We start from the raw sequence: 20,838 nt of genomic DNA, 5'->3' as shown, positions 1-20,838 counted from the left end.
ACTAAACAAAAAAAAACCCCGCTTAGGAGGCTACAAGGATTCTTAATTTTCATAGCAGGGAGGGGGTGATCCATCAATCAAGGAGATGAGGAAGAAAAAAGGCCCCAGCACTGCAAGCTGTTGCCTCTAAGAGCGGAAGGTGGAAGCCTGGCGCTCAGTTACCACGGTGTGCAACAGCTGGATCAAAGCCAAATTGGTTAGGGCGCACACAAGACAAAACGCACAGTGTGGGGCAGGCTGTGCTGCAGGAACTAGCATGAACCTTTCCACAGGATAACTGCTAATTCCATAATCAGGAAACATACAAAGACTGACACATAAGGAAGGAGTTTATAATTTCCAACAGTGATAAATGATATTTACCAAGTAATTATTATTAAATATTTAAGCTTTTCAAAAAGTATGTAAAATTATAAATGATCTCCACTTTGGTATGGGGTAGAGGAAGAAAACCAAAATATTTGAAGGTAGGAATACAAATGATTTTTAAATATTTTTCTGTATTTACCAAGTTTCCAACAAAATACATTTATAATCAGAAATGTATTTTTTAAAAATCAGTCTGCTAAAAAGGGAGATAATGCTCAAACAGCAGAAATAATCCATGGGCCCAGGAGGAGGCCCTCAGGAGGAACTTTGCAGTTTAGATACATTTCCCCCTAAAACTACCCTGGAAGTCAGGTGCCTTACCTGGGCCAGGACTCCTCTGGAAAGCCTTTCCAACACCGCCTCCCACCACCACCCTGGCTCCCCCACCCCAGCTTCTACACTACTGGTAAGATAGAGCAGTGTTTTGCACTGCTAACAAACACTTCTACCCAGCCAAAACCCCTGCGTGCCCCCAAGCCCACCCTAAACAATCAAATAGCTTTTGTATATGTTGTTTAAAGTATGACATTTTACATCTTAGCTGTCCTGAAGGTGACTGATTTCTTCTGAAAAATGAGAATAATAAAGTGAAGAAGCTGAGTCATTTACTCAAGGTCACACATATCAGTCACAGAGTAATTCAAACCCAGGTTAGCCCGATCTCAAAGTATGACCCCAACTCTCTATACCGACAAAGAAATGGTAATCACATCATCACTGAGGAAGTCACTAAGACCTGTCAAAAACTTACTATATACCATCTCTTAAAACCTTTAAAAGCTGGGACACCTGGGTGGCTCAGAGGTTGAGAATCTGCCTTTGGTCCAGGGCGGGGTCCCAGAGTCCCAGGATTGAGTCCCAGGTCGGGCTCCCTGCATGGAGCCTGCTTCTCCCTCTGCCTCTCTCTGTGTGTCTCTCATGAATAAATAACTAAAATCTTTTTTTTAAATCATTTTTAAACAGAATTACTGACTTGTGCCAGAGTTAAGATACCAGTTTTTCTGTTCAGAAAAGGCACATTTACAAAACAAACCATCTTCTCAGTCATCTGAAGAAAAAAATTCACAACCTGCTCAGTCCTCCAAGTTAAGATACTGAAGCAAGGGTTCTGTGAAACAGGATGTGCTGTACATTTACTTAACTGTTCACCAAGAGCTTGACCCAAATGGGTGCTCTCAGAGCTTATATAGGCAACAAATATAAGCCATCCCCACCAGCTGTTTTCCATTCCAGACTTTTACCTGTATGAAATTGTTTCTACTTCAAAAGTAGATTCCAGTACTGTCTCAATATTCTTCTGCCACTGACCACGTAAATAGTAAATATATGACTTAATACTTCCATTACTATCTCAAGACAAAAACGAGTAGATTGGTACAAGAACACTTAAGATTAAGCCGGACAGTTTCTCAAGCAACACTACAAAAAACATGTGAAGGGTACCTGGGTGGCTCAGTTAACCAATTCGGTGTCTGCCTTCAGCTCATGTCATGATCACAGGGTCTGGGGATAGCCCCATGTCATGCTCAGTACAGAGTGTGTTTTTCACTCTCTTGCCCCTCCCCTGCTCATGCTCACTCACTCGCGCTCTCAAAATCTTTTAAAAAAACAAACAGAAACAACATGTGTAGAAAAAAGCATTTAAGGTGCCCTAATTTTAAAAGAAATCACTGATGTGTACAGAATGAGATTCTAGTTTAATCTCCATTGAACAGATAATTCCAGAAGTAATTTAGCACCTATCAATTAAGATGGTCTAAACCTCAGTGGTTTAGCACCTGCCTTTGGCCCAGGGCAGGATCCTGGAGTCCCGGGATTCAGTCCCACATTGGGCTCCCTGCATGGAGCCTGCTTCTCTCCCTCTGCCTCTGTGTGTGCGTGTCTCTCTCTCATAAGTAAATAAAATCTTTAAAAAAAAAAAAAAAAAGGGACTGTCCCAGAACCTACCCAGGGCAGCCTTGTTGGCTAGTGTATACCCACTTCTGTGGCTCATCCAGACCTCAGGTTCTAAGATGCTATACTTTGAAAAGTTCCAAGTAACCACCAATCTGCAAATAAGACAGACACTCAAAAAAGGGTAAATGTCTATGCTGTCTAAAGTACTCTACAGCTTTGTGAAGCCAGGCAGGGCATTTCTCTTCGATCCATAGAAGGAACCATCTGGCCCAGAGTTCATGCTGCCGCCTAGAAATGGGTCCCGGAAAGTTCTGATAGACCCAAGCCAAAATGTTCCCTTTTCCCTGGTAAGGAAAGACTAAGTTTGAATTTCAATTTTTTAAAAGAAGTCATTCATTGTAACAGTATTAGCACCAAAAACTTATCCTTAAGATGTTCTTAGATACATATTTGAGGGCTCTTTTTTTTTATTGCTGATTAGATTTAAAACTATGAAATATGCATTTCTTGGCAACAGCAGTGATGCTTTACTTATTCACATTTCCAATAAAAGCTTAAGGAAACAAAAATACAAAGGATGAGAGAAACACAAATGGTGATGCCTCAAAACAAAAGATTTTAGTAACAAAAGTTTCCACACTCTGCGTCCGTCAAAATTTCAAAGTTATCCAAACAGTGCAGATGCTCAACTCATGATCATGTACTGAACTTGCTCAACTCATGATCATATACTGGGCTACTAATACTTGTCCCTTGAAGCTGCACACTGGAAAGTCACCCACTTCTATTTATGATCACACAAACCACCTAATTTGCTCAAGGTTCAGCTTAAAGCAACATTTAATATTCTTTACAAGATGGAATTTGTGACAAGTTCAAAAGGAAAACTTGCTTTAATGCAGCTGTGCTCAGATATCTATGTGATTTCCTCAGAAACCATCGTGGGCTTAGCCAATCTGGAAAGTGCTGTTCAAAGCAGTGTCACACTGGCTGCCTGAAGGTATCCTTGGAGATACTGGAGCGCTTCTGCATTGAGGCTGGTGCTCACCATTGATGGAACCTACGAGAGATGGGAAACATGCTGGTTGTTCAAGAGCCTAACAAACCAGGACCCCCACATTCTCTAGCAGAATTGCCACAGCATGGGAAGGGCAGTCTGTCACCAATGACTCTTCCAGGGATCCCAAGGATCTCAACTGCTTTATGCCTTCAGAACTGAATAGGTCTAAAAAGCAAATCTGCAAGGAATTACTGCTGTTCAGTGGGGTAGTGGCATTGGAGGGATTTGCCAAAAATAAAACAAAAAAAAAAAAATCCTATTGGTTAGTGATGCGTAATTAAGTGCATATGGGTGAAATGACATGATGTCCAAGAAGAAACAAATATAACAAGATTGGTAGGATACTGGTAATTTGTGAAGTTCACTATAGTGTTTCTATGTGTTTGATGTTTTCTATAATAAAACATTGAAAATGGGGCGCCTGGGCAGCCCGAGTGGCTCAGTGGTTTAGCGCTGCCTTCAGCCCAGGGTGTGATCCTGGAGACCCAGGATCGAGTCCCACGTTGGGCTCCTTGCATGGAGCCTGCTTCTCCCTCTGCCTATGTCTCCGCCTCTCTTTCTGTGTCTCTCATGAATAAGTAAAATCAAGAAAAGAAAAGAAAGAAAAGAAAAGAGAAAAAAGAAAAGAAAAATAAAGTAAAATAATAAAAAAGTAAAATAAAATAAAATAAAGTAAAATAAAAAATAAAATAAAGTAAAATAAAAAATAAAATAAAATAAAGTAAAATAAAAAATAAAGTAAAATAAAAAATAAAATAAAATAAAGTAAAATAAAAATAAAATAAAATAAAAAAAATAAAATAAAGTAAAATAAAAAATAAAGTAAAATAAAAAATAAAATAAAATAAAATAAAATAAAATAAAATAAAATAAGGTGCCTGGGTGGTTTAGTTGGTTAAGCGTCTGCCTCTGGCTTAGGTCATGATTCCGGGGTTCTGGAATCAGGCCCTAAGCTGGGCTCCCTGCTCAGCGGGGAGTCTACTTCTTCCTCTCCCTCTGTCTCTTACCCAACTTGTGCACACACCCTTGCTCTAATAAATAAAATCTCTTTAAAAAACTGAAAACTCTAGAAGATCTTATAAAAATTGCTGGGTAATCCAACTTCACAGCCGTTATTAGGATTACTCTATGATCCATTATTTGCATATGTTGCAGTCAAAAAAAAAAAAAAAAAAAAGCTTAGAAATAAATACATTTCTATTCAAAAGGTTTTAGAGTACCTAGCTGGCTCAGTCAGAAAAGCATGAGACTCTTGCTCTTGGGAGTCATGAGTTCAAGCTTCAACTTAAAGGGGGGGGGGGGGGGGGGGGGATGTTGAGGGGATTTATCTTCAGCTTTGTCTTTATTCCAGAAACCGTATGCTTTAAAAAAAAAAAAAATCTATTTATAGCATATCATTCTAACTAAAGAAAATTAAAGCCTAACTGTAATTCAGTGGGATGTTTGATCATGCTGACCAATGAAATAGGCACCAGAATAACTACTATCTTCTTGCCTTCCCAGAAAGGTGTCCATTAATCAGAGTGATTTGACAATACAGTCACTTACCCTTCCTGGACAGGCAGTAGATAGTTTGTGAAGTGACTGCGCCAGGTGAATTTTGGGGTTGTTCACCATTTGACCCACAGGATCATGCTCTTTTTTCCCAGCAAATGCCAATTGTGAGAAGGCAGTCTGATACCCTGGTGTATCTTCTATGTCAATAAAATGTTCTTCATCAGGAATGGTATCATCTTCAGGTAACTCAAAAAGGCCAATCAAAGACTGTAATAAAGGAGTCCTGGATTTGAAGGAAACAAGGAGACAAAAGTTTAAGTGAATACTTCTGAAGATCTAAACAAAAAGCAATTCTTCAGGGACACAAATTATAGAGGCAGTCTCAAGAGCTACAAGGGACCTTTGAAATAGAAGATAGACATCAGATCTTGCACCTATCCTCTGAAACCATTCTTCACCTCTTTTGGCCACAACAGCCCAATTTCCTTTATGGAAACTACACCATTCCCAGAGCTGTCCAGCTGGCTGTGACTGAAGCCTTCTTCACTGCTGCTAGAAGTTAGTTAGAAGATAGGCCTTGAATCGTCAGATCACTTTCTGGAAGAGAGTGCCTGAGTAAACCCAAAATGAGAAAAGGTTCTCACAAGAGGTGGAGAAAAGCCAGGAATACCAGTCTGAGCACAAGCACATAAGATACTCTTTAGTCTATTCAGTTTCTCCTCTTAAAGATTTAAGCGAATTTAGTTGGGTATCTGTCATAAACATTCCTAGAGATCACGGAGACCAGAAGCTTTCACCAGATTCTCAGAGGGGCACATGAACCCCCTCCGATAAAGTTAAGAATCAGGAAACAAGATCTTTCTAGGCCCAGAAGGACCCGTATTGTCCTGTCTTGGTTGATGGTTGCTAGTGGAGAACCTAAGATGAAAACCCAATTCTCAGCCCTCAAGAGTATAAGCTTAATTCTGCAGCCATAAGGGAAGAAAATTGTAATTTCCAAAAGGTCTGGAGTACTTACCACAGCTTGGTATACTCTGTGTCCATCATTGGAGGACATTCTGTTAGTAATTTGGTTATGCCAACCGCACAAATCTTTTTCTCTACATTTCCAGATACTTTCTGAATTTCAGGAATAATGATTTTTTCCAAAACCATTCCAAACATTCTATTAAAGTAAAGTATTAGACCATCACTATAATTGAACTGAGAAATGTTTAGATGTTATTTATACTGACTCCTTAGGAATATAATAAAATCCAAAAAAACTAGGCTATTATTTTAGGTCAACTGAATGGCATAGACATAGAGATGACAAGACAGTGAAACCTCAAACCCAGTGGCCAAGTGCTACCAACAACTTCTGTGAAATATCATTGTCTATGCTCAAGTGGAATCTTCACAGCTACTTTTCTGTCTCCTGTGTTTTTCTTACTCAAAAAATCTCTGAAAAATCAGGCAAGAGAAAAAAAATAAAGAACTGCCCATCACCCACCATCCAGCAGTAACTAATTTTAACATTACTAGATCATGAACTTTTCAACTCCCTATGCTTACATACCTGTACAGATGTAAATGTTAATGGCTATATTAAAAAAGTTATTTGGCCAACAATTCCAATGTTATTGGAAACATCCTAAGAGCAAAGTTTTTCATGACACTTAATGATGTAACATCCTCAGTATTCTACTTCACTAAAATTACCAGAAGTGGAAATAGTGGGTATCAAAGATACTGGACATTTTAATACTCTAAGTAAAAAGTGCCTCCTTTTTGCTCCACAGAAAGATTACTCACTATAAGTGCACGAAACTGATTTCCCCACAAATCTCTACAGGTGGAAAGCATATTTTCTGGTACTACTTTTCAGACGAATTCATTTTTTACATTCCAGTCAATTTGGAATTTTTTTGACATAATACCAAAATGGAGGTCTTACAAGTTCTTTTCTCTAAATTGTTCTCTATCATTTCCTTCTATCCTTCCTTTCCCCATGAAATAGGAAATACTACCTAACTATATTCTTTATATATATACTAAGTGAAAAGCAAAGACCTTTATCTGAAAAATCACACTACTAGCCATAACAAAGGCAGCCTCCTGGAGAGAATCCCAACCATCCAGAATCACACAGAACACAGATGGTGTCGAGGCAGGGCTGGGAGTTAGAAAAATGTTTGCAGAGATTTTCTCCTTTGCAACTCAACAGTTCTAAGAATATTTTGAAAACCACAAAGATGGGCAGCCCAGATAGCTCAGCGGTTTAGCGCCACTGCCTTCAGCCCAGGGTGTGATCCTGGAGTCCCGGGATCGAGTCCCACATTGGGCTCCCTGCATGGAGCCTGCTTCTCCCTCTGCCTATGTCTCTGCCTCTCTCTCTCTCTCTCTCTCTCTCTCTCACTCTGTCTCTCATGAATAAATAAAATCTTAAAAAAAAAAAAAAAAAAACACGAAGATAATAGAGATACTGGTTTCTGCTAAAAGAGGTCAATTTTTTGCTTTAAAAAATACAGTAAATAATAAAAACAAAACTTACTTTGGTTGTATACCATCAAATATTTCTTGCAGTGCCAGTGCCCCATATTTTATGCAATACAAATTAATAAAGACTAAGAAGCCTGTTGAAAGGAGATGCAGAGTATCAGTACAGAGGCCTCACTGCTGAACAAGCATTTCAGCACAAGTCTCCCAGTGAAATACTTATAATCATTAAAATGGCTAACTCTGACATCAATATTTGCCTTTATTAAAAAAAAATTAAAAAAAATTTGCCTTTATTATACAATTAACATACAGTATAAACAAAAAAATGTTTTGATATCTAAACTTAGAAACTAACCTTTGGAATACAATATATTTAAAAGTTACAAAAAAAAATAAATAAATAAAAGTTACAATATTTGGAGAATACAGAAATAGCTTATAACTGATAAATCATTTATATGTAATCATAAAGGCTAAGGGTTTTAGCTACTTTCCCTCATCATTTCTGTAAAAATAGCCAAATGATTTTACTTACTCTTGATAAACTTTGTTGTTTTGGAATTCTGAAGTCTTTGGAATAGTAGAATGAAGATTTGCTTCCTGTACTGATCAACTGACTCACTAAAGAATTGAATAAAAGCAACAGTGTATTAAGTCAGCATATTCTAAGTACCTCATAGTCCTTGAGTAATCATACAATGAGGGTTATATTCATACTCACGGAGGCATGTGCTCTATTATACTGTTTAGAAGATAAAAACCTTGGTGGTCATTGGCTTTGGATGCAATTAGCTTCTGGAAGACACCTAATAACCCAGGCTACAACAAATTAGATCAAATAATACTCAGTTAAAGAGGCAAGGATTAACTGTTCCAAAAGTTAGACCTTAAGCAGGTGATATCTTGGAAAAGGGTGCATACTCTAATAGTTAAGCGTTTTTGCTTTTGTTCTCACTTTGAAGTGTAGATAGAAAATATCCTATCATAATAAGCCTTAAAGTCAAGTTCTTGAAATTAACCTACTTGGCTCTATTTTTTAATTTTCTACCATGGAGATAATTAAAGGCTACCTAATTGTGGGCAGCCCGGGTGGCTCAGCGGTTTAGCGCCACCTTCAGCCCAGGGCATGATCCTGGAGACCCGGGATCGAGTCCCACATCAGACTGCTTGCAGGGAGCCTGCTTCTCCCTCTGCCTGTGTCTCTGCTGCGTGCGCGCTAGCTCTCTCTCTCTAATAAAATAAATAAAATGTTAAAACAAAAAAAAGAAAGTAAAGGCTACCTAATTATAATAAAATACACAATATTTTCTACTACTTCCCTGTTACATTTATTTTAAATGAAGTATTTTTATAAATTTGCCATCCTCAGTTTCTTTCAGCTACCTTATAAAATGAGTTACATCACAATAAATCTCACTCACAATTTTGTCAGCTGCAGCACTTGCTATTGTGTTTGAACCACGTTCTAAGAATGCTTGGAGAAGCCTCACTAGAGCAGGGATGTTTCCTGTTCTTTCCCAAAGCACTGGCTGAAGGAGATGAGGAAATAAGGCCATATAAGACGACGGGATATCATTTTTGTGTGTTTCCAGAAGCAAAGACATCACTTGAAAGACGTATGGAATAAATTCTGTTGATAAAAGTAAAAACAGAGATGTCAGTTTCATAACTAATGGCTCCCACAACAAGGCACGTACCTCTCAGGCAGGCTCCATTTTATTAGCCACTATAATAGTTTTATTAAGAAAGAAAGAAAATAACTTCATTTAACTTACCTTGTACATCATTTTGTAAAATTTCAGTAAACACCAGAAACAAAGCCTCCTCAAAATTTACAACAGCAGCAGGGTTAGCTTTGCAAGTTATTCTTATGGACAAACATATTGCTTCAAACATGTAGTGATTAAAGTGAGGTTTGCTTGGGTTCTGAAATTAAAAACAGAAAACTTACCATTTTCCAATAATCCAAGTGACTATGTTAAATACCTAAAATAAAATACCTACCCTTGCTAAAATACATTAAGAGAGACTATCTTTTTAAAAAATCAGTATTAAAGACACATCAATTACACTTGCCTATATATATGTTAAAGTCTTATATGGACATTAAAATTCAGAAAACAATACTCACTAATGCCTGCTTCTTTGGGGATTTAATGGGCTAAAGTCCACTATGAAAAATAACTCAGGAGTCATAGGGAGACAACTCCACAAGCTTCAGCTCCCAGTGCTATAAGGAACTTGTCTTAAACCCATGTGCTCTCCTAGACCCGTCACTGTAAACAGTTGTGGAAGAAACGAGCAGGGACATGTAAGTCCTGGCTCTGTCCCTAGCCTTGTATGGGACCTTGGGTAAGCCTTAACCTCTACGGGTCTTAATGTATCTGCAGAGTGACAATCTTTTCTATCAGTGGTTTTCAAACTTTTAAAGCAACATAACCCTATTTTCCTTCAAATGGAATCCCTGGAAGGCTACCATATGAAGTTGATGAACTCAAAAGATGGTGGGGGAAGGGGGGCAGGGGAGAACCTGACATCTCTCTCAATTCCTCAAGGACCAAAAGCAGTTCAACACCCTTACTCAGAACTCAGTGGGAAAATGATCACTGTCCTCCAAAGTCCCTGTCATACTTCTATAAATTTATGTCCTTTCCACAGACTAATTAGGAATAGGCATCTCAATTTTGACAGCATTAAGCTTTTATTTTCTAAATCTTAGAATTAATAAGAATCAAAATATCTGTAACATTTTTTTTTAAAGATTTTATTTATTTATTCACGAGAGACACAGAGAGAGGCAGAGACACAGGCAGAGGGAGAGGCAGGCTCCATGCAGGGAGCCCGACATGGGACTCGACCCTGGGTCTCCAGGATCACACCCTGGGCTGAAGGCGGTGCCAAACCGCTGAGCCACCCTATCTGTAACATTTCTGTTCAAAAGGAATGGACTTTACTTGGGGGAAATAAGAGCAAAGGAGACCAGACACAAAGGACTGCACCATATTATAAAAATCTGAGTAGCATTTTTTGTGTCCACTTGTACAAAGCCTGCTTTCTTCTTTCCGCCACTTAAAATCACTTCGGATCAATTTTTGATTCAATGAAACATGTTACTTTTTAAAATGAGAATAATTCAAATGAAACATTTTCAATTTCTGGGCCTGCACTTATAAAGGTAACTGCTGCCAAGTCTCCAATCTAAGACCTCCCCATACTTTTTAAAAGCCACTTAACTACTGGTCAGGAGGAATCCAGAGTTTTCCGATGCCTGAACCACTGCCAGAGAGTTCTGAGGCTCACACAATTTGGAGTGTAAGTTAAACAGCAACTATACTTTAGAACTGGTCTTGTTACCTTACTAACAGCTAATAGCTTCTGTGTAAGCTGAGAGATGAGTGTGGGGATGTAAGGGATTATGGCTTCTTGTAGGAGGGAAAAGCTTCTCATAATAGCTGTAAAATATAAAAACAGCAAGAACAAATAGTTAAACTTCTGAACAAAGTAGTGATTAGGGAAAGAATAAAAAAACAGTCCACTGATTCATCACCAAAATTTTAAGACCCTTAAACAACCCCCAGATAGCTCTATTTAAAAACAATCCTTCCTTTCAATATTACACCAAGGCCTGAAAACAGTTTGGCTACTTTCAGAAGGCCTAAGGCTTAAAAGAAAAGGGGGACAATTAGAAATAATAAGTGAAGAAGCAGACACGAAGCAGGAGGAAGTGGTAAAATGACGGGGGTGGGGGTGGGTGGGAGAGGTGGCTGTTCAGCCGTTGGAAGAGCAGTTTCCAGTCTCTCTCACTTAGAAATCAGGGGCAGTTTAGCCCTAGCCTAACGGACACATTGCAGTCTACCAAAAACAGAGAGAAACCACCTGCACATCTCCCTCCAAAGAGAGAGATTAGGAGGCCCCCCCCCCGCCCATAAATCTAAAAATACATATAAAGCTGCAGAAGGTCCACACCACAAGAATGCTGCTCATTAACAGATGCCAAAAATCATGTGGCATGGAAGATATATCATTATTAAGCTAAAAATATACATAACTGTTTCTGCACAAGTAGAATAGATGCTTACTAAGTACAGCAGCTACATGTCAGGCACAGATATCCTCTCTTGCCTCCTAAACTTTGTGTCTACCTGAGGCAGATTCACCTTCCATCTAGCTAACCACTACAGACCCCGTACTCTCTAGAGAAAGTGTTTCTTGAGCTGGGTCAAGGGGTTAGAGGAAGGACCAGTGCCCCGCTCTGGGCTGGCGGAGTCTATTCACTCACTCATCCAATAGTACTTATTGAGAAGATATCACATCTATGTGCTCTCGCATATCCCAAAAACACAGTAATGAGACTATACGCCAATTAACCTCACAGGAACGGACATTAAACAATAGTAGTCACGCATCACCGTAGGGAGAAGTATGGTGCTGAAAACACACAAATACACACCTAGATACAGTCTTATCCACACATATGAACACACATACACACACATACACAACATACCCTACCCCAGGGGACCTGACCTGCCATCAGGGACAGTTTATTTGCAAAGCATTTCGTATGAGTGAGACACAGCTAGGCTCTTGGAGTGCAACAGTGACTAACACTGCCCCTCAAGTCGGAACTGTCACCACGACACTCTCCTGATGTAGCAGTGGGCAGGTGCTTACAGCTGCTCATATTCTTGGCAGTAGCTCCATGGAGGCAGGATATGTGTGGAGCCTAGAAAGTGTACCCAGGTTTCACACCAAGACCTAGTCTAACATGCCATCAAGAAATGTCTCAGCTGATCTTTGCCTTCAAGAAATTCAATCCAGGTAAAGAAAAAGGGAGCCTGTTACTTTTTCTTTAACAAGAGTAACTCTACATCAAACTAGGGTTAAATTTTTTCTGAAAACAGTTAGCAGTAAACAAAATGTTTTCCATTTAAAAATATCTAAGCCTACCTAATTCTTAACCAACAGTATCTGGTCCATAGACTATGTAACCTGAAGCACAACTCAGAGCATTCACCCCTGTAAATCAGAGACGGGATTCTTACAGTCTGTATACCAGGGAAACGGCCTACCTTTCATAATATATTCATTTTCTGAAGAGCCAGGAAGTGTGAGAGCTTTGAAAAGGTTTGTTAGCAGAATCTCAACAAACGGTGCGATTTCTGCGGCTGTAAAGCTATAGATGAGAAAACAGCTTCAGTCACTGCCAACGCTTGAGCCGGCCACGCTGGAGCACCCTCAGCAACCACTGAATCACACTTCTTGGCATAATAGCGAGCTGTCTCCCACCACCAAGATCAACAGACAGCTTAAGAAAGTAGCTGTTTACATGTGTTAATGTTAAGTTCCTAAAAAGGCACATGTGGGATCAAACACAAACCAAAAACCAGGCAAACCCGACGTCATCTACAGCTGCACAGGGCACCCTGGCTTCACACCCATCACTATCGAGAACAGAGCTCAGACTCAGAGTCTCAGTCATCTGCTTTTCTGGACGTGGAGCAGCTGCATGAATTCGGCCTGAATTCCAGGCCTGAAGACAGTTACTGATTTGACTCACCTCAAAGGATGTTCTTTCAACCCTTAATTGACCACTGAGAATACCTCAACTTCAAGTTCTTATGAAGAAAAGAACCTAGAATGGTTTTCCATCTCTTACCCAAAGCTCAGTTTCAATAAATAACACTGTTGAAGAATGGCCTGAAAGACATGCAGACCGTCCATTCCTCTACATTTTCTCCTCGGCTCAGGCCAGAAGAGCTACTCTCTGGGACCCTAGAGAATTACTTCTACTCAGTTGTGTCCTATCTTCGCACAGAGTAATCATACAAAAACAGCCAGGGAAAAAAACAACTGTCACATGATGTTGCTAAGACACTCTCTTAATGAAGGCCCATTTCTGAGCTGCCTTCTGAGTAACTGTTTATACTCTCAAGGACACTGAAAACGTTAACTCTCCAGTCGCCCTCTTCCCTCGGCTGCAAAAAGACAGCACATAAATTTCAGGAGTTTCCTGAACTCCTCTATGGGATCCTTGGACGCACGTTTCTTTTTAGCAATCTCACCCTGTGATTTTGCTTTGCTCCAATTTCCTATTTAACTTTATGTCATATTTATTTTTAGCATATCGCCTCATCCTTTTGGACTGAGACACAGAATAATTAAATGAGAGAAAAGTACACATTGTCAAACTACTAATGACATTATGAATATAGTCAGAGATCTTTGACCAGCACAGAACAGTTCCCGCCCTAAGCTGAAAAAATTAAAATTGCTTAGAATCAAATACTTACAGAGTGGCGTTGTTAGGCCCTCTCATGGTAAACAGCCTCTCAAGAGCATGTGCTGCGTAAGTATGGACAACAATACTTTCAGCTTGAAGATGATTAATCAACAGAGGAATAGAGACCAAAAGATGTTCTTTTGGTACCTGAAAAACACAGTAATATGCATGCTTTCACTCACTGATGCTGAGAGTAAAAGACAACTGGAAGAGAAGGGATTGCAGATTCTGGAGAATGTGGTTTTTAACTGTTACAATGGAAGATGACACGGCTAAGAAATCAAAACTTATACCTCCACGTGCCAGCTCAAAAATTCACATTCACTTTTCCAATTCTTTCTCTGAGCATTAAACTATGGTTAGAGGAAAATCTTGTAGGTAAAAGAACACACCATAAAATAATAATATTATGGACAAGCAAACTAAGATTTCATTGTTATTAAGAACTATATACTTTTCACTAGCAGGTAGTTCTTAGAAAAGTCATTCAAACTCTCTGTACCTCATTTTCTCTTCTAAAAAAAAGAGGTGGGAGCAAAAATAAGAATACTAATCTTCATTAGAAACCCCTAGGGGCATCCAGGTGACTTAGTTGCTTGAGCAGCGCAACTCATCATCTCTGCTCAGGTCTGGTTCCCTGGGTCCTGAGGTTCTAGCCCCGTGTTAGGCTCCATGCTGGGTACTGGGAGGGGAGAAAGTAAGGGAAATAGGAAGGAATGGTGGGAGGAAGGAAGAGAGGGAGGAACGGAGGAACCTCTAAAAATTTAGAATAGCAGTTCATTATTCTTTAAAATAGAACTGCTTCAGGGTGCCTGGGTTGAGTATCTGACTCTTGATTTCAGCTCAAGTGGTGATCTCAGGGTTATAAAAATCAAGCCCCATTTTGGGCTCTGCATTTGGTACAAAGTCTGCTTGAGACTCTCTTACCCTATCCCTCCCCAATGCCACCATGTGCTCTATCTCGAAAATAAATCCTTTAAAAATAAAATAAAATAGAACAGCTTTAGAAGGTTGCATGTAACCCTGGTAAACTTGCCAAAGATATGAAAATCATAAATCAAGAAATTATACAATCATCCACAGAAAATAAACTGTGGGGATGCCTGGGTGGCTCAGTGGTTGAGCATCTGCCTTTGGCTCAGGTAGTGATCCCAGGATCCTGGGGTCAAGTCCCACATTGGGCTCCCCATAGGGAGCCTGCTTCTCCCTCTGCCTATGACTCTGTCTTTCTGTGTTTCTCATGAATGAATGAATAAAATATAAAAAAAAAAAAAAAAAAAAAAAAAAAGGATGGGACACCAGGGTGAATCAGAGGTTGAGCACCTTCCCTGCATGGAGCCTGCTTCTCCCTCTGCCTATGTCTCTGCCTCTCTCTGTCTAATGAATACATAAAATCTTTAAAAAAATAAAAATTTAAAAAAAAGGACATAAGCAGCTAAAAGTGAAACATGAGAAACTCTACAACATAAATGAGTGCTTTCTCCAACAAATAACAGGCATAAGAAAGGGGAAGGAGGACCTCTTTGTCATAATATAAGAGACAAGACACAGGGGTGCCTGAGTGGCTTGGTAGGTTAAGCATCTGCCTTTAAGCTCAGGTCATGATCCCAGGGTCCTGGGATCAAGCCCCACATCAGTTTCCCACTTAGAAGGGAGGGATTCTGCTTCTCTCTCTGCCCCTACCCTCTACTTGTGTGAGCTCACGCATGTTGTCTCAAAATCTTAAAAGAAAAAAGGGAGACAAGACACATAATCAACCATAAGCAATGTGAGTCCCTTGTTTGGATCCCAATTTTTATAAAAATCACTGTATAAAGATATGTTTGAAACAAAGGAAAAAATTAAGCATGGTCTGGAATCCTAAATTTTTAAGAAGTTATTATTAATTGTTAGGTATGGATTTCAAGCAGGATTGCACAGAAGGGAAGAGAAGCTGTTATACAATAAAATTCTTAAGAGATTAAGTGGCATATGATATATAAATCAAAAGCTACTTACTTGATTCCTAAAAATCATAATGTATTTGATACCATCAGCTTTAAGGACAGGGAATTCATTCACTATTAAAAAAATAAAACCATAGTTATTTAAGTGCTAAGGACTATTACTACCAGATTGGTGATTTTATCAGATTTTTGAAACGTAGTCAAGTAATTGGAGCTTAATTAATTATTTAAATATCTACTATGTTGCTATTAGTTCTGGTAAGATTATGAATAATTTTATTTTTTCTCCTTGTAAGGTTCACTACAAATGAACATGCATTACTTATATTAACTGAATAAATATGATTTAGATCATAAACTAATGACCATATAATCATCTTTTTCCTAGAAGTGAAGCTATATTGAAACAGGAGCATGTCTCTCTGGCTGAGATTTGCTTTAATATATATGCTGCCAAAGTGAGCAATGGCTAGGATTTCCTTTAAACTGTTTTAATGGGAAATTAATGAAAAAGAGAATATTGGTCAGTTATTTTAAATTATTAAAGCTAGATGACAGTAAAACACGATTGTTCATTACAATAGTCTCCCTTTTAGTGTACTTAAAATTTCCACACAGAAAGCTTCCTTTTTGTGTTTTTAGGATAGGCCCCACACCCAAGCATGGAGCCTAACTTGGGGCTTGAACTCACAAACCTAAGATCAAGACCTGAGCTGAGATCAAGAACTGGACACTTTACTGACTGAGCCACCCAGGTGCCTCACATACAAAAAGTTTTTTAAAAGGGAATATATAATGTATCTTGATCAATATACTTTCATAATCATAGGAAATTATCCTTAATTATCAGTTTGAAGTACTTTAAATTTATTTCAACTTTTAATATTTCATTTTTCAAATGAGAAGGGCAAGAAAACAAGTATAATTCCTAGATTATGCGTCAGCGTAACAAAGCTGAGCTACAGTTCCATCTTAGTTGTTTCTATTTTCCTTCTACACAAGCAATATCATTAGAGAAAGTTGATTTCAACTAGGCAAGATCTGGGGAAAGCATCTGAGATTTTATTCAATAAAAGAAATAACTGCAACAAGGGTAGAGGCCAATTTTCTGAGTATCCTGATGATGTACAGTCCCCATTATGACTTTTGCCATAATGTTACTTATTTTGTAGTCTAAAATAACAGTGCAGGGGCACCTGGCTGGCTCAGTCAGTAGAGTATGTGAATCTTGATGTTCAGGGTTGTGAGTCTGAGCCCCACGTTGGGTGCAAAAATTACTTAAAAACAAAAACCCTCAAGTAAAAATTGTTGTACATAGCATAAAAATTTTTTCACAAACTTACCATTAGCAGATTTTAAATCAGGAAGAATATGATTCACAAAGAACTCAGTCAGGTTTACAAGTTCATTTGCTTGTGTAATTCCATGCTGAAAAACAAATTTTTAATAGGGTAAGATAACATGAATACCTGTACACATCTATCACATAAGAAATTTAGGCAATTTTTAAAAAATAGGTTACAGAGGTGCCTGGGTGGCTCAGTCAGTTCAGTGTCTGACTCTTGATTTCACCTCAAGGTATGGTCTTGGGAAGGTGAGGTCTGGAGCCTGCTTAAGTGTCTCTCCATCCCTCTCCCCCATCCCCAAAACAAACAGGTTATAAACGGAGATGAACACTTCAAATCACAAACTGCTTAAAAAAAAGACTATTTTAATAAAAAATAAATACACCTCCCTAAATTAAAGAACAACTATATTTAAATTTTGCACATTTTATACACCGGGTCTCAGCTAAGAGAACAAGTGTAGTATCCATCAGTTTTCTGTCCATGAGAAAATTAAGTACTTACTATAGCAACGTAAAGTCATCTTGGTAGACTATCAGAACTAAATAGGTTATCTAGGAGAGTGAGCTGTATCATTAGAAACGTATAATTCAAAAAAAATAAAAAATATAAAAAAATAAAAAAGAAACGTATAATTCTTTCCGATTTCTGTGTTTACCACCCCAAATCTATTTTAGAAACAAAACTATATTGAAAAGATTCACCTTCTGTGTTTGGGCTTTTGATGCTAAAGATGTCACTAGGTAAATGGCTGCATCTTTGTGTTTCCAGTTGACAGATGGGTTTTTTGCATATTCCTGCAGCATGGAATTAACATAACCAGAGAAGATTCCCGTCACAGGTCCCTCAAAAAACTTGCACAATCCTCGAACTAGATCACAAGCAGCCCTGCGTCTAGTATCAATATCTATAAAATCAAAGGGAAAGATATCATAGGAGAAAGAAACCACCAACCAACTGATCGAGATTATAAGACAACAAATTGTCATCTGATTGCTCTTAAATTAACATCAATAATAAGAACATTCTTTTGTTCATAAGAAAAATGAAATGCGAACGTAACTAAAGAGATTATAGTAATAAACACTAAGCACATAAAAAAGAGAAAGGCAGATGATCCAATGTTGGATACTATACCCAGGCTCAGACAGGAGCCTGCTCTTTACTGTGTACAAGTCAGAGCAGGAAAGGTGGTTGAGACAATAAACATGCCCTCTCATTCCTCCTGACCAGAAAGAGCCACTTCAACAGTGCCTTGCCATCAGACGAAGTTAAAAACCAAAATACATACCAGATCCTTCCAAATCTCTTCTTATGTACTCCTCAGAATTGTCTTCAAAGGCTTCTTCATCAGCAGCTACAAAGAGAGACGGCACTTCAACTAACTCCTCAAAAGACACGACAAGTCATTATACTTTCACAGTTGAGTATGCAGAAGACAAGTAGGACTGCCATGTTTTCCAACAAAGTGTTCATTTCCAAGACTACCTCATATATTCTTCATCATTATTTAAGAGTAGCAAACGCCACCTTCAAAGGTTAATAATAGATAATTCACACAGCTGACTTCTAATGTGATAGTGTCCCCACAATTGGACTTTACCAACTTCAAAAAGTTGAATGTTGGGGCCCAACACCAATTTTTTATTCTCCTAGATAAGGACATTACAAAAAAACAAACCTTAACAACTATAATCACCATTAAGTCATATGAGTCATTTCAACACCAAAATAAAGAGCTGTCCTTTAGTTTTATAAAAACACAAAAGGAAATAAAACCTCACATTACACTGTCCCTTATTCCTCTTTTGATTCCCGATAATGTAAGAATCGCTGATCTAATGATTATTTTGACATAAAACACAATTCCTTCCACATTTACTACCTGCTCTTCCCAGCTGTAAGAAGGAAAGACAGCTTGTATACTAATATAGAGTCTTAGGACTCTCTTAACCTTAATCAGAAACTAAGTGGGCTTCAGGTCTGCATTTAAAGGCTATTAATCACTTCCACGCTCAACTGTGAAAACAGCTATTTGCCTTGTTGAAACACTAAATAAAACAAAATCAAATTCCTTCCTAAGCTGAGATCCTGGATGGTTTACTTTCTTCTCAATAGGAACTTTTTTAGTTTTTTTCAATATTTCTGTGAAAGACTCTCTACATTATAAAACAAAGCTCATCACAGCAATGCTCACAAACGTTTTTTACACCACACTCTTTTTTCCCTTCTCTTGGTCTTAAAAATAGACAATAAGCAACTTATAGGAGTTTTAATTAGCAATAAAAAATTAGACAAATATATTTTAAGAAAGCAACAGGGAGCAAACTTAACAATAATTTCATACTAACATATTTTTCCCCCCAACATATGCTTTTAAAAAAAACCAAGCTTGGGCAGCCTGGGTGGCTCAGCAGTTTAGTACCGCCTTCAGCCCAGGGCCTGTTCCTGGAGACCTGGGACTGAGTTCCACATCGGGCTCCCTGCATGGAGCCTGCTTCTCCTTCTGCCTGTGTCTCTGCCTCTCTGTGTATCTCTCATGAATAAATAAATAAAATCTTAAAAAAAACAAAAACAAAAACAACCAAGCCTTCAATCTCCTGAAAAGGTTTTATTTAGACTTGGCCATAATTACCTCTAAATTCCATGTTAGGCACAATAACCTTCTCACAGATACTTGTCAGAGTGTTCTGGTCCTCAAACAGATTCTTATAGTGAGGTCTCTCACAAACTGAAGCCAGAAACTGAATTGCATTACTTACTAACTGGAATAAAACACAAAAATAGGCATATTTTTATTAAGGGTAAAATAGAATCAATTATTTCACGGGGGAGTAAGGAAGGAATGTCTTACTTGTCTCTACCATCATCTTACCAAGTCATATTTAACCTCTTGACCAGTTGTAACTAGTAAATTCCAGATGGCTGTGACAAAACGAGGCAGGTACAGTTGAAATTCTTCATCATACTTCTGTGCATAGAGTGCAGCATTATCACAAATCTGGGATTTTAAGAGCTCCAATAAGCCTGCTTCCTCTTCATCCTCACGTAAGAAAAAAAACAGAAAACTCAAATATAAAACTTTAACATTACCATAAATACAGAGAATAGCTGTAATTCCTGGAACTAAAAATTTAACCTAGTATTGTAACCTACATCTGTGCCACTGTCAATGTATTCAATCTTTCGAATAAATAACAAATGAAATCACAGAGAGGAGCTCTTAAAGTGTTTTTTTTTTTTTTCTCTTAAAGTTTTCAAGTTAAATAGTCTTTTCTTCTGGTTGAATTATGAAATATTTACATATTCAATTGAAAGTAATATATTCCTAGAGAAACCTGAATGATAAAGGCCATATATCACACTTTCCTTTGCAACATGGTCAGCTATATGGTCTTGCTATTCCCCCCCAAAAGGTTCTCATTTTAAATATATTAAGATAAAGTAATATTACTATACGATTCTCACCAACAATATTCTGGTTATAAAATATTGAACAATCTAATTTAGGGGTCAAACTTGTGGTCTGCAAGCCTGCTACCTATTTTTTTAAGTAACGTTTTATTAAAACAGAGCCATACTCATTCCTTTTTTACATTTATACACTTTGCAGTATTGCCTAAGGCTGCTTTCATTCAACTACAACGGCAGAGCTGACTTAGCTGGAATAGAGACTGTAGAGCCCACAAAACCAGAAATATTTACCACCTAAACATTTAGAGGAAAAGTTTTCCAACCTCAATCTAAACCATGGGAGTTGGGCAGCCCTGGTGGTGCAGCGGTTTAGCGCTGCCTGCAGCCCAGGGTGTGATCCTGGAAGTTGCGGGATCGAGTCCCACATCGGGCTTCTTGCATGGAGCCTGCTTCTTCCTCTGCCTGTGTCTCTCTCAGGAATAAATAAACAAAATCTTTAAAAAAAAATAAAAATAAAAAATAAAAAATAACCATGGGAGTCATTTA

The 20,838-nt window shown here is 38.3% G+C and overlaps 1 protein-coding gene across 3 annotated transcripts in view; it reads right to left on the bottom strand.

The window, feature by feature from the left end:
* Positions 1–2,861: 2,861 nt before the first annotated feature.
* CSE1L (chromosome segregation 1 like) overlaps positions 2,862–20,838 on the bottom strand; it is a 46,479-nt gene continuing 28,502 nt past the window's right edge. For all 3 annotated transcript variants that reach the window (XM_035705481.2, XM_035705483.2, XM_035705488.2), the window contains 17 exons: positions 19,754–19,921; positions 19,514–19,643; positions 18,170–18,235; positions 17,583–17,785; positions 16,876–16,960; positions 15,585–15,646; positions 13,597–13,733; positions 12,376–12,479; positions 10,658–10,755; positions 9,079–9,229; positions 8,725–8,933; positions 8,025–8,122; positions 7,839–7,924; positions 7,356–7,437; positions 5,841–5,987; positions 4,874–5,105; positions 2,862–3,325 (listed from right to left, as the gene is read on the bottom strand). In XM_035705481.2, the coding sequence (XP_035561374.1) occupies positions 3,236–3,325; positions 4,874–5,105; positions 5,841–5,987; positions 7,356–7,437; positions 7,839–7,924; positions 8,025–8,122; positions 8,725–8,933; positions 9,079–9,229; positions 10,658–10,755; positions 12,376–12,479; positions 13,597–13,733; positions 15,585–15,646; positions 16,876–16,960; positions 17,583–17,785; positions 18,170–18,235; positions 19,514–19,643; positions 19,754–19,921 (2,148 nt within the window). In that variant the 3' untranslated portion in view covers positions 2,862–3,235. The remainder of the gene's footprint in view (positions 3,326–4,873; positions 5,106–5,840; positions 5,988–7,355; positions 7,438–7,838; positions 7,925–8,024; positions 8,123–8,724; positions 8,934–9,078; positions 9,230–10,657; positions 10,756–12,375; positions 12,480–13,596; positions 13,734–15,584; positions 15,647–16,875; positions 16,961–17,582; positions 17,786–18,169; positions 18,236–19,513; positions 19,644–19,753; positions 19,922–20,838) is intronic.

This window comes from Canis lupus, chromosome 24, assembly GCF_003254725.2.
Source record: "Canis lupus dingo isolate Sandy chromosome 24, ASM325472v2, whole genome shotgun sequence".
Classification (NCBI taxonomy): domain Eukaryota; kingdom Metazoa; phylum Chordata; class Mammalia; order Carnivora; family Canidae; genus Canis; species Canis lupus.
Note: the sequence above shows the minus strand (reverse complement) of the source record. Positions and strands in the feature narration are given on the sequence as shown.